At 47.1% G+C, this 14,126-nt stretch overlaps 2 protein-coding genes and 1 non-coding gene across 3 annotated transcripts; 2 read left to right on the forward strand and 1 right to left on the reverse strand.

Moving 5' to 3' along the window:
* The first annotated feature begins 4,069 nt into the window (after positions 1 to 4,069).
* Positions 4,070 to 9,172, forward strand: GGS25DRAFT_398907 (phospholipid-translocating P-type ATPase). Its single transcript, XM_049258403.1, has 3 exons — positions 4,070 to 4,659; positions 4,720 to 7,907; positions 7,969 to 9,172. The coding sequence occupies exons 1-3, from the start codon at positions 4,183 to 4,185 to the stop codon at positions 8,954 to 8,956; spliced, it is 4,653 nt and encodes a 1,550-aa protein (XP_049113595.1). The 5' UTR covers positions 4,070 to 4,182; the 3' UTR covers positions 8,957 to 9,172.
* Positions 9,173 to 11,789: 2,617 nt separating this feature from the next.
* GGS25DRAFT_t83 lies at positions 11,790 to 11,891 on the forward strand. The gene has a single exon. It is a non-coding gene; the product is annotated as a tRNA-Arg (tRNA).
* Positions 11,892 to 12,220: 329 nt separating this feature from the next.
* Positions 12,221 to 13,577, reverse strand: GGS25DRAFT_399064 (NUDIX domain-containing protein). Its single transcript, XM_049258405.1, has 3 exons — positions 12,707 to 13,577; positions 12,595 to 12,610; positions 12,221 to 12,516 (listed from the first exon to the last, which is right to left on the reverse strand). Exons 1-3 carry the CDS (start codon positions 13,074 to 13,076, stop codon positions 12,294 to 12,296), a joined length of 609 nt encoding a protein of 202 aa, XP_049113596.1. The 5' UTR covers positions 13,077 to 13,577; the 3' UTR covers positions 12,221 to 12,293.
* Positions 13,578 to 14,126: the final 549 nt, after the last annotated feature.

Below are 14,126 nucleotides of genomic sequence, written 5' to 3' on the forward strand. Positions count from 1 at the left end.
CAATGAGGAACGTGGCGGAACATGGCGGAAGTTGGAACATGGCATGGAGAGAGGAGCAATGGAGAGGAAACATGGAGAGAACATGGAGAGAACATGGAACTAAAACTCTGATCATCTCTTGTTGCTTGGCCGGCTTCCGGTCTGATGCAAGCTCCAAGATATGCGCATACGTGTACCGTCTAACCACGGACGAGCCCGGATACCGAGTGGGATGTCTGTCAGTCTGTGAGCGGCCGTCAGGGGTAAAAACAGAAGGATAACGACTATTACATAGTACTGAAGAGGGTTGCGAGGACGCTAATCCAGTTCCTTTAATGCATCTCACAATCTCATCTCATCCCAATCGACAAGCGTCCGCAATCATTCTGGGCTGCCAAGGGCTTGGGTTATGGTACCTACATACATAAATCCAGGAATACCTACATATGTACCTACCTGGGTAGTTAGTAGTTAGTAGGCACACTACCTAATAGCCTAGGTTAGGTAGGTCAAGTTGGTCAACTGCACATGTGGTAAGTATGTTGTAGTGTACTGTGTAGTAACGAAGCAGATACATAGATAATAGGCAACTAACCAGTTGATTCTCGCACACATGCACTGCACACCGCGCAGTATGTATAACTATGTAGGTACTAGTATGCATCATGCTGGAAGCTGCAGATTTCCAAATCGAGTACAAATCTTTGTACGACTTCATCGTATGATATCTGCCTAGTTGGAAGATAGATCCTCAGCCTCATTCTCTATCATACTATGTGGCCATATAACATTTTCTATTCGTTCTTATTTAGTTGCCTTTATAACTTGAAAACAATGTAAGCACTTGGACTCTGCAAAGCTTATATTCTATATATACAGGACCTATCAATGCAAGTAATGAGGCTGATTATGTAGATCTGTTTTAGGTTGATGAGAAGCCTTGCTGAATGAGGTCTAATTTAAGCAATCAGCAAGAAGCCGTGGACTAGGAAATTGTGTCATTGCGCTTATGATAACTATTAACTGGTAGTCTGGTAGATACACAAGATACGCAGATACGGTATGACCTGAGATGTACAGCCCAACTCCGCCAGTTCTGTCTTGCATTCAAGCTTGTGACGAAAGTGACGCAACCGTCTATCACCGATTCACACGTTACTTAGTAGCCTTTACCCAGCCAACTGCTAGCTTACTTTGCTTTTTGCCACTGGTTCTAGATTCTCGGCTTTCGGTACTATCTAGCTCAGTTGCTATTATTGTTTGGAATAAGACTCGTTATTGCGAGATTATCGGATTGCTCTGGAGTGACCGGTGATGTAACGCCACACCCGAAAGAAATTTACCTCTCTCGCCTCGTTCTAGAAACTAGTGTACTCGAGTTTTCAATGCGCGTATGTATGAATTCAAACTAATAATCAATAATTGTATCTGTGAGTTAACTATATGTATCTTTACTCACCTTGCCTATTAACTATGTATGCACAGAGAACTCTAAAATGTACCCTGGATGCAATCAGGAGTTGGGTTAAATCCGCAACTTGGGGCAGTTCGGGTTTAGGTGTGCAGGCTAGGGGCTGGACCCCGAAGTGATACAATTGCTGTACAGTATCCATACGGAGGGCCTCTCTGCGGGATTCAGACTTACCCCTTACCCCGAAACCTGACTCGGGTCCCATCTCAATGATGGATGTTTGCCGCACACCTGTACTCTGCTCTGAGTCTGTGACATTGCAAAATGCGTGCGAGCCTTCAACGTTGCCAAATGAACATTGCACTAATAGTTATACCTTAAGTAGGTATATACTGGTAAACATAAAGCCGAATAGGTTTTTACGGTCCTCTTTGGTCAGCGGTTCGAGATTGACTCCTGTAGGATCTCACGCACACCCCATCTGTGCCCTCGGGATACCACTTCCTTCATGAATCGATGATGTGCGCGAGTGACCCAAGTTTGTTAGATGAGTGGGCATTGCGAAGCGGAGTGATAAGGGGACGGGATGCCAAACTGGTAGGTATCAATTTTTATATTACGGCGGAGCTTTCAGGGGTGGTACAAAAGAAAAAGAGAATGAGCACTTGAGGGTAGGAAAAAAAAGGATAGAAGGCTTGAAAAGTGTGTAGGTACACCAGACAGCAGCGTAGTACTCCTTACCTGGTAGTTGGGGGTACATGTAGTTATGTAGGCTGGACGGGTCACAAATCTTTAGCCCTTCCGGAATTAGAACTGCGCCTTTGGCCGTTGGCGCCATCAATCATCTTGAATTTTGGTTGGTGCATAAAGAGGTCAAATAGATACTGGAGCCATATCAACAGTAACACGGTCTGGCTTTTGACATTTAACTGTTGTACTGCTTTGTTCAATGCTGGAAATGACTGCGTAACTAATATATGTATCTGGCTGTTTACCTAGGTACGTATTTAATAGTTGCGAATCTTGTGATGATTCAGCATGATCTCTATCTGATTTTCTCGGAGATCCTTTTAGAGGGGTATCGTGATGGTTTCGGTTACCTACATCGAGTCTGATGCAGAATTATTATCATCCAACAGGCCCGTTGGTATTTGAACGGAAGCCTATCTAGATGCCCACCGCTGCACCCCGAGTTTCAGCAAATCAGCAACTGCCACAAGGGGTTAAAATGCTCATTGCCTAGGGGTTTCCAGATTCAGCCGCAAGGAAGAGTTTGGATTTGTGTATGTACCTAAGATTGATCAAGGAGTGGAATGCTGTGTACCTGATGTAGCACTATAGGGAGAAGGATATGTAGGCTGGCAGGTATTGCGATATATGTATATATGTATATATGTATGTCTTGGGCAAATTCCCATTCCTATTGTCTCTACTATGATTATTTTCAATGCATAGAAACCCATAGTTATTAAACTGAAAAGACGAAATGCTTCAAACATCTTGCTATGCACTGAGTACGTACTTCGTAGTTATCATGGATAGTAATAATAATAGGAACATACCCTACCCTGGGTACCCTGTAACAGGTGAAATTTGGTTACTGAGCCTTATGAAAGTGGATGATTGTCACGGTGCATAATCTGAGGATTCATAATCTGCATAATAAGCCAATCTTAGCCGAGATCATCAAACTTTTAAGAGGTATTTTTACCGGTAACACAACAAGGAACGCTAAGAATTAGGTATGTACAGTACCGTTGTACCCAGCATCAGAATACAATTGTAATTGCCCGACTAGTGTTAGCGGCCTGGTGCTAAAACCGTTACAAAGCAAAACTAACAGGCCAAGATATCGTTATGGAAGGTGTGTTGCTTACCAATTTTAGTATTAGATACTTGCTGGGTACCTACATACGTAAGCATATTCAAATTCAATGTTGTATTTACCTAACATTATTATCATTGATGGTAGATGTTCACCTCTAAATAGTTACATAGGTATTCGATGTTGTATAAAACTTGGAAGTGTTTTTGGTGGCAGGTCCGTGAATTTCACGAAACGGTGTGGTGCATCAAGGGTCATCACAGATTATCACAGAATCTCAAAAGTACATACTACTATGTATGTATGTAATTGAAGCTTTAACAAATTGTGCCAATGTCTTGGTGCCTTTTCCCCTTGTTACCGCCGAGAATATACCTAGTACTCCTATGTACACTCGCATGTATGGCGTACGTATGTACCTGATTGAATTTGAATATTACCATGTTACACAGGTACTTGAACAGGCGTGCAAGCGGTTAGGGTGGCAGTCCGTACCGCGCTATCTTTCAGCAGACGCTACAGTGTTCAACACGGTGGTCGGAGTACCTTAGTACCTTAGACCCCCGGCTGTTCCGACTCAGCGATCAATCAAAAACTTCCATTGTTCCCTTTCCAATTCTGTCCTTAATGCCATCAACAACACGATCGCCGCCACAGTATCTAGCAAGGGAGGACAGGAGTTTGACGGTTACCAACCACCCACGTCGATGCAAAGTCGCGCCGACACCCAAATCGTACTAACGACACCAGTGTCGACACCTCAATAATTTCTTTCACTTTGGCGATCCAGACGCGATTGATCCCAATTGCCCGAGCCCTCGTTTTCATCGTTCGCCATTGATTAGTGACCCCGAGATATTATTGGGAATTAAAAAGAATTCAAAAAATAAAATAAAAACCGTGGCCACGGAAGGCCAGACTGGCGGACACGTCGGGTTGAACGGGCTCTGCCCGCAACTCTCCCAACATGGCCAAAGGTGACCCCGAGCACGGCCCTGATGTCAAAGAGACCAATAGATCAAGATGGGCCACCCGAAAACTCACTGTTAAGAGCAGTAGCCTCAAGAGGATCTCCATTATGAACAAGATACATAAGCGAACGGGTTCGTGGGAAAAGAAACGTACCTCTGGCGGCAGCCAATCTACAGAAGAAGAGGATCATATGCAGGATGATAGTGCCACTGCGATTGAGCACCCGGGGCAACCTGATCAGACAGATGCGAACAGTGCTGCGGCCGCCGAAGAAGGAGAAGGAAGAAAGGTATACTTCAATCTACCTTTACCGGACGATCAGAAAGATGAGGAAGGAAATCCTCGTCGTTCCTATGCTCGAAACAAAATTCGCACTGCCAAGTACACGCCCCTATCCTTTATCCCCAAGAATCTCTGGTTTCAGTTCCATAACATCGCCAACATATTCTTCCTGTTTATGGTTATCCTTGTGGTAAGTAGACCAATTCCAATTCGCTTTGAACAGTTCCTCACACCGATTCTTAATCAATAGATCTTTCCCATTTTCGGAGGAGTAAACCCAGGACTGAACGCCGTGCCTCTGATATTCATTCTTACCGTGACTGCCATTAAAGATGCAATTGAAGATTATCGCAGGACGATTCTCGATAACGAACTGAACAATGCTCCCGTGCATAGGCTTGTGGGTTGGAACAATGTCAACGTCGCCGAGGACAATATTTCGCTGTGGCGCAGGACTAAGAAGGCCACCTCCAGATCCGTAAAAGTATTTTGGCGTTCGATAACTGGGCTCTGGAAGAAGGATGCCAAAGCAAGAGGCGGGCTAGAAGGAACGGGTGATGCACGTGCCTCGGTCGAAACCAAGGGCACCCGTCGCGAGTCTATGCTCTCTCCTCACACGGACAGAACATCGTATGTGTCAGCCTACGAGGACATTCAGATGACTCCTGTCACATCTCCTCTTCCTCCCCAGCCTGGCCAGAAGGACTACCTCGAAGCGCAAGATCGCTCGGTTTCGATAGAGAGATATAGTCCTGCTGAGGTCGCAATGAGTAAAGTGAAGGGCGACCTGATCAACTATGATATCCAAGCCCCGGGAAAGGCCAGGTTTCACAAAGACCATTGGAAAAATCTACAGGTTGGCGATTTCGTGCGACTATATAACGATGATGAGCTCCCCGCAGATATCATTGTCCTCGCCACTTCCGATTCTGACGGTGCTTGTTATGTAGAGACGAAGAACTTGGATGGTGAGACAAATCTGAAGGTCCGTCAGGCACTTCGATGCGGCCAATCATTGAAGCACGCAAAGGATTGTGAGCGTGCTCAGTTTGTTATCGAGAGTGAACCCCCGCAGCCCAACCTTTACAAGTATAATGGCGCTATGAGCTGGGAACAGATGCTACCACACGGACCCCAGGAAATGTCCGAGCCTATTACCATAGACAATGTTCTCCTCCGAGGTTGCAATCTAAGAAATACCGATTGGGTTCTTGGTGTCGTTATATTTACCGGCCACGATACCAAGATTATGATGAACGCTGGTATCACACCAAGCAAACGTGCCCGTATTGCAAGAGAACTCAACTTCAATGTCATCTGCAACTTTGGTATTCTGGGCGCGTTGTGTCTCCTCTCTGGTCTCGTCAATGGAGTATCCTGGTCCAAAATTGATGCTTCGACAGCTTGGTTCGACTACGGTTCTATTGGCGGTGACGCTGGCATGACCGGCTTTATTACCTTCTGGGCTGCCCTCATCGTCTTTCAGAATTTGGTTCCAATATCCCTCTACATCTCGCTCGAGATCGTACGAACGCTCCAGGCTATCTTCATCTACAGCGATGTCGAGATGTACTACGACAAAATCGACGCTCCTTGCGTACCCAAATCATGGAACATCTCAGACGACCTCGGCCAGATTGAATATATCTTCTCCGACAAGACGGGTACATTAACTCAAAACGTCATGGAATTCAAGAAAGCTACTATCAATGGCCAGCCATACGGAGAGGCATATACCGAAGCGCAAGCCGGCATGCAGAAGCGCCTAGGCATCGATGTGGTAAAAGAGGCTGCCAAAGCCAGAGAGCAGATCGCTGCAGGAAAGGTCCATGCCATCGAAGGCTTAAGAAAGATTCACAACAATCCGTACCTGCACGAGGAGGACGTGACATTCATAGCACCAGATTTTGTTGACGATTTACTAGGGGAGTCCGGTGAAGAGCAAAAAGAGGCGAATGCGCATTTCATGCTTGCTCTTGCTCTATGCCATACCGTTATAGCAGATCACGTCCCCGGCGATCCTCCGAAGATCGAATTCAAAGCCCAATCGCCCGACGAGTCAGCTCTCGTAGCAACTGCTCGTGATATGGGATTTACTGTACTCGGCCAGACAGCAGACGGTATCAGATTGAATGTGATGGGCGAGGACAGACATTATCCCATCTTGAACACGATCGAATTCAACTCTAGCCGGAAACGAATGAGTGCTATTGTCAGAATGCCGGATGGTAAAATTATCCTGTTTTGCAAGGGCGCAGACAGCATTATCTATTCGCGCCTCAAGCGCGGAGAGCAACAGGAGCTTCGCAGGACTACCGCCGACCACCTCGAGATGTTCGCCCGAGAAGGTCTACGAACTTTATGTATAGCTCAACGTGTGCTTTCTGAGCAGGAATATACCGAATGGCGCAAGGAACATGACAAAGCGGCAACCGCCATGCATGATAGAGAGGAGAAGCTGGAAGAAGTTGCCGACAAGATTGAACAGGGACTGACCCTTCTTGGAGGAACTGCTATTGAAGATCGACTGCAAGACGGAGTGCCCGACTCGATCGAATTGCTTGGTCGTGCAGGAATCAAACTCTGGGTGTTAACTGGAGACAAGGTCGAAACAGCTATCAACATCGGATTCTCGTGCAACCTGCTGAACAATGACATGGAGCTCGTCAACCTCAAAGTTCAGGAGGATGAGACTGGCAACACACCTGACGAAGCGTTTTTGACCCAGGTCGAGCAAGACCTGGACAGGAACTTGAAAATGTTCGGCATCACAGGCAGTGACGAGGACTTGGCCGCCGCAAGAAAAAATCACGAGCCGCCAGCACCAACCCACGCCCTGGTAATTGACGGGTTTACCCTAAGATGGGTGCTCCACGACAGCTTGAAGCAAAATTTTTTGCTACTTTGCAAGCAATGCGCATCTGTTCTTTGCTGTCGTGTCAGCCCTGCACAAAAAGCTTCAGTCGTGTCTATGGTCAAGAACGGTCTCGATGTTATGACGCTCTCCATTGGAGATGGCGCTAACGATGTTGCCATGATCCAGGAGGCAGATGTCGGTGTGGGCATTGCTGGTGTCGAAGGTCGTCAAGCTGTCATGTCTGCCGATTACGCGATCGGTCAATTCCGCTTTCTGCAACGACTGGTCTTGGTTCACGGCCGTTGGTCGTACCGAAGGATGGCCGAAGCCATTGCGAATTTCTTTTACAAGAACATGATCTGGACCTTGACCATCGTATGGTTTCAGTGTTTCTGCAATTTCGACATCACGTACCTTTTCGAATACACCTACATCCTCATGTTCAACCTTATCTTCACCTCTGTCCCCCCTATTGTCATCGGTGTTCTCGACCAAGATGTATCCGACGCAGTGTCTTTGGCTGTTCCACAATTATATCGGCGCGGTATTGAGCGCCTGGAGTGGACTCAGCACAAATTCTGGTAAATACTCCAAGTCCTCCCCCTTTCACTTTAATCTCGGCGTGCTAACAAGAGAAAACAGGATGTACATGTTTGATGGCGCATATCAGAGTGTCATAGGATACTTCATACCCTACTTGGCCTTCGAAAATACGGTGACCGTGGCGAGCAATGGACTGGACGTGAGCGATCGATTACGGTTCGGTGCCTACATCGCTCACCCGTCCGTGATAACGATTAATCTCTACATTCTCATCAATACGTACCGATGGGATTGGCTTACGGTCTTGATCATTGTCGTCAGTGATCTTATCATCTTCTTCTGGACAGGTGTATACACTTCATCGACATTCTCCGCTCAATTATATAAAGCGGCCCCGCAGATATATGGCCAAGCGTCCTTCTGGGCGGTCTTAATCGCCACCCCAATCATATCCTTAGCTCCCCGATATGCCATCAAAGCTCTTCGCAAAGTCTACTGGCCTCGTGATGTCGACATAATTCGAGAACAGGTCACCATGGGCAAGTTTGATCATTTAGAAAGGGGGGCGGATGTGAGTGAAGAGGTCGCCGCCAAGTCAAGTTCATCAGGCTCGTCACATTCGTCTAAAGCCAAGCGACACCAACACCTTACAAGTGTGGACGAGGACCTTCGACCTATTTACCCCCCTTCCGTTGCCACGCAATCTGTTGCTGGACACAATCCTCGCAGTCAAAATGGCAGTGATGGCACCAACTATACCAGACATGAGCCTTCTCTTGATGTTCCTGTAGTTCAACCAGTCGACCCTCCTCCGGATCCCCCTGTACGCCCATCGCATGAGCGTGTGCGCCCGTCTTACGACCGTATGAGAGCATCGATGGACCGAGTCCGACAAAGTTACGAATTTACCAACGAGTTTACGTCCGCTGCCATGTTGAGCAGATTCGAATCAACTCATTCTCAAGGCGCGCAGGAGGAACCCCAAGGAAACGGGATTGTTAGCCGAATAAGGCGGCGAACTAGGGGCAAGTCCTTCAAGTCGGCATTTGGCCACCACAAGGATAATCACATTCATGAAAATGAATGAGGAAAGGGGCTTCTGCATGATATTCTGAGCATCGAATGCTCAAGTACGATCTCGAATGAGCAATTTATGACACCACGGTGGTTATCCCCAACTGTACCATCGAATCGAACATTACCCACGGCCCTTCTTACTTTTTTCTTTTTTTTTTAATTTAACATCCGCGATGGCGTTGGCGTTTTTAGGATGCATGGAGTCTGGTAAGACTTCTACGATGAGATGACGATGTTTACCAGAAGATCGAACCTTTTAAAATTTTCTTGCATCATAGACTTCCCTCTCGAGTCGATGTTGCGCAACAGAAATGCCATCTCCAAGTCACTCTCAGGGGTTACCCGCCTCTTTCATATTGAAAGTTATTACTATTATGATGGTTCTGGTGGGACCTCGTCGCTACCCTTTTCTTTCTGCTTTGTCTTCCCCTCCCCCCTTTTTTTAATTGTACTTTGACCTTGACTTTTTACTGTTTCTTACAACAACACTTGCTGCGGTCGACAGGGTCGGGTGACAACGGGGCGTTCTATAAAAGATTAGGGCAGGATTCTGAAACCTGGATGTGATAGCATACCGCGCGCAGCAGACATGCATGGCATGGAGACGGAAGGACGTGGAGGAAGGGATTCCTTTGAAGGTAATGGCGAATACCGTCGCCTGTGTATATAGGATCGGCGATGGAATGACTGCGATGAAGAAGAGCATTGGAGGCGGCGCTGATGACATGCTCGAAGTAAAGGTGGTGCTGTGCTGTGTGTGGATGAGTAGATACATATAATCTGCCAGAATTGGTACTTTTTCACAAGACAGACAAAGATAAAGACGTCACTTTCCATGTTTGAGTTCTCATATATTCATGTTGCGTCGTGGTGATTTGACATGCTGATTATGCCCACTTGCTTCCCTGGTTGGTTTTCTACCTATTGTAATAACCGTGCTCCCTGTCAGATGTCAAAGTCGGATGTGTCCTAGATATCATGCTTAGAATTCGATAATAAGTTTGCCGGCTAGTAAGTCCGAGTATGCCTGCCTAGAGGCACTTACTTCAGAACAGTTATACAGATGTCAACTTCGTGTCAGGATGATATCCTAGCCTTAGGAGAACAGTAATGCAATCAGTATTGAGGCTGTTCACGAAGAGTCGTACAAGCGAACAAACAATACAGTCACATCATGGCTCTTGCTCTCGCGCGCGCTGATGTTCAAAGGGTTATGCGTCAGTCAGTCAGTCAGTCAAGTGGCCAGGTCCATTGTTGCTCATGGCTTCGTGTCATGAGCATAGTCTCGATCAAGGAGGACTAGAAAGAAGAACACAGCAACCTCCTCCCTTGACTGACGCCTCCACGTTCTCGCTTACTGCTCTAACCATTCTAGTCATCCAGCTTCACGATGTGACAGCCGGGTTCAACACTGATATGGGTGCTCAAGATTTCAATATTTAACAGCCTCCCTCCCCCCTTTTCTTTTGCGGTCTTGAAACTTACCATACCTAGGTACCTTATACCAACACGAACTCTCTCAGCAACTGTCCACCATAATATTATCGACCGAAACTAAAGACCTCGATATCTTTTCGCAAGACCTTTGCATTCCCTTACGATACTCATATACACCACCGATCCTAGACATTCCTGCCTACCACACCAACTCTGCTTACTCTTTTCTCTCTCCCACGACGTCCGAACACCACAACACAGCGAAAAAAAAAATGACCGTCCCAGCGATCGTCGAGTGCCGCTTCGCGTGGAAGTGCCCCAAGTGCCAGCGCTGGATGGGCGCCACGGCGCGCGCCTGTGTGTGCGGCACCGTGCGCCCCGCGAATAACGAGGGGAAGCCGCTCGTGCTGCCGACAGCCCACCGCCACCACCACGAGCACTACGATGATCACAACCGCCAGCGAGACGACCACGCTTGGAAGTGCAAGAGCTGCGACCGCTGGATGGGCGCGACGGAGACCGTGTGTCTTTGCGGCGCGGAGAAGCCGCAGAGCAGGGGCAGTGCGGAGGCGAGAGGTCGAGAGGGGGAGACTGCGCCGGGCGCTGGTGGTGGGGAGGAGATGGGCGAGGTGGAAATCGATGCCTGTAAATGCGGATGCGGCTGTGGAAAATAGATACATACATACGTCGCTGCGTAGGGTAGGTATGTAGGGAAGAGACGGCATGGTGAAGAGGTAGTAGAATAGAGTGCACAATGTCTAGCCCAGTGAATGAATTTATACGTGCTTGTGGCGATACGAAGAATCGGTTTGCTTGTTCCCTATTTCTTAATGAGCCATGTTGGATGCAAAGCGTTTTTTTTTTTTTTTTTTTTTTTTTTTTTTTTTGACAAGTGGCAGTGTAGCCGCCAGTTCAATAAACGTGTATGTGCTCGTACTGCCAACACGTGAAATTGAGGTTATTCCCAGTACATGTTTTGGTACACCGTTCTTATATGATACCTATACATTGGACAGATTACCTTAACTAATGTACGTACGTCTCTTACTTCACCTACCACCTGTCAAAAGAAATCTGTAGAAGAGCAATCTTTGAAGAAATAATTTCTAGAACAATCTACATTTATCATAACTCGTCTTCCTTATGACCTTGGCTAAAAATTAGCATCACATATGGAATAGGTATAATAAGGGGGCCCAAATTATCAAAAATTACATATGTAGTAGCGACATGCAATTATTATTACTAAGCACAAAACGATAACTAAACTTTTCCCTTTCAATTCTCTAGCGGCGAAAAAAGGTTTTTTTCTCTCACTCTACACTATTTTAGGTACGTATATAGGATCTAATTGGAGGCCTAATTTACAACAATCCCGCATTCTGAAGAGCGATTTTCAGGATAACGGCCGCTTGGCCCAATGGTAAGGCGTCTGACTACGATCGGGTGTGGTAAAACACGCTTGACAAGCAATCAGGAGATTCTGGGTTCGAGCCCCAGGGTGGTCATTTTTTTGTCTCCTTACTTAACTCTTTACTTGGAAAGAAGCATATGCTTTATTTTTGTTCTGGAAATAAATAGTTCATCCTTTTTTTCTCTTTTTACATTGGATAGCAGTCTCAGTTAATTATAGCATTGAACTCATAAATCATTTCCTATGCAGGTGCTATCGAGCCAAGCTGAGAGGATTGCAGTCTACTATGCGCCTCGTCTCCTCATATTGAAAATCGATTCTAAACTTCCTTTGCATTCTCTTTGTCTCTAAACTCATCTACTTGGTAGCATGATTTCTAGACACGCCGTTTCGCTATATTCTTCAAACCTCTATTTCACAGTCGTTTTATCCCGTAGACCTTCACGCTCACATCAATACAAACGACATCCCCTCCCCCTAAGCAACCCACCATCCATCACACTGGCCAAATCTTAGCCATCTCCAGACCCTCCGCCAACACGCCAACCTTACCATCGATGGCAAACCCCTGAGCCTCCAGCTTCCTGCACTCGCTGTAGAGGTCCTGCAGCGGCACCCAGAAACACTCGATGAACTCGCCTTCCTCGAGCTGCGGCTTCGGGCACCGGTTCTCTTCCCGTGATGGGTCGATTTTGATGTGGATGAGGTAGGTGCTCGAACTACGTTGGGGATTAGTATAATACGATACGTAAATTTCCCTGGCGCGTTAAAGCTTGTGGGAAGGAAGGAATAATTACCTCGACGATGCCGGGGCTACGTAGGTAAGCAGGTAAACCATTAGTTAGCACAATGCCGCCTATGCACCAGGTAGGTAGGTAGGTAGTATTGCAGATAATTCATAAAACGCACCACTCCAAAGCCTCGGCCTCCCCCCTCCTCCTCCATGGTCCGGCACAACCTCCCCCACATACCCCGTCTCCTCCCTCAGCTCCCGCAGCGCCGCCTCCTCGGGGCTCTCGCCCTCGTCCACCAGGCCCGCCGGGAACTCCACCACGATTTTCCCCGCGGGCGCGCGGAACTGCTTCTCGAGAAGGAGGAGTAGCTGCTGCGAGTTGGGGGTCTGCTGCTGCTGCACGGCGATCATCTGCACGGCGTCGACGGTGCTGGTGCGCGGGCGCGTCGGCCGCTGCATCGCTTCCCAGGTGCGGGGGCGGCCGAGTTCGTCTTCGTAGGTGATTCTGTGGTTGTGGGGTTTGCGCGTGAGTGAGTTGCTAATCATATCATGGGAAATGGGATGCGATGCGATGCGCTGGCAAGTAGACGCTAGGTACTAACTTTACGAGGTTGATCCATTTCGCATCTTTGTTTTCCTGGTGAAATGATGCCCTTTAGCGATTCTACTTACGGTAGGTAGGTTACATAGCTGGGGACAACGTTACGAGCAGCTCGGTTGAGAGCACTTTGGCTATCCGGGTAGGCGCTGGCGCGGACATTGTGGGTGGGGGGTGGTGAGCTGTCTGTTGTTGGCTATTCTTGGCGTTTGTGTGTTTGGTTTGGGGGAAGTGAGGGTTAGATGAGCAGGTACATAGGTATGAATAACTTCGTGGCATGCGCCACGTTGTGTTTAAGCTGTTCGCGAACTAGAACTGCAGGGCATCGGATGAATGAGACCTCGTGAAGAGATCGCACAGCCACGATGTGGCTATTTCTGCGAAACTTGAAGATGTTCTTGTCACGTTTGAATAAAATGGGAAAAGCTCACAGCGATATGAGGGGTATACACTGGAATGCTATGAGGGCATGGCTTATTTTATATACAGGCGCTAAATAGGGTTACAATGTGATTTACTCTCGTTTTTATTTAGTCAGTCTATTATATTCTAGCGACGACGAACTTTGAAATCCAAAGGCTAGTTGTGTTGATAATTAGGTATGGAAATAAGTTGAAGATGGAGTGACGCTTGATCACCTAGATATGAAAAAGGGGGATTCTCAGGGCGTGGGTATATTTGCGTGATGATAGTCACCTATCTTGATGAATACACTTTTGTTTTAGTATTAAATGGGTAAAATTGAAGTGAAATCTTGTAATCGCGAATGGCCTCAAGTATAAGGGAAAAGGGAAAAGGGGTAAATGAACTAGTGTTAGGTGAATTTCAGCTTCAAATCGCCGATTCGACTTACTTCATTTGGTGGGGGGGCGTGTCAAACCTACGTCATATAAATCGAAGAATACCTAGAAGCCGTCATCGACATGTCAAGTTGTAAGTCTCCGTGCAACAACCAACAATATCGGGTACTAGGCACACTCATCTTGGACATCAGCATT

Source organism: Hypoxylon fragiforme, assembly GCF_022984875.1.
Source record: "Hypoxylon fragiforme strain CBS 206.31 chromosome Unknown GGS25scaffold_8, whole genome shotgun sequence".
Lineage (NCBI taxonomy): Eukaryota > Fungi > Ascomycota > Sordariomycetes > Xylariales > Hypoxylaceae > Hypoxylon > Hypoxylon fragiforme.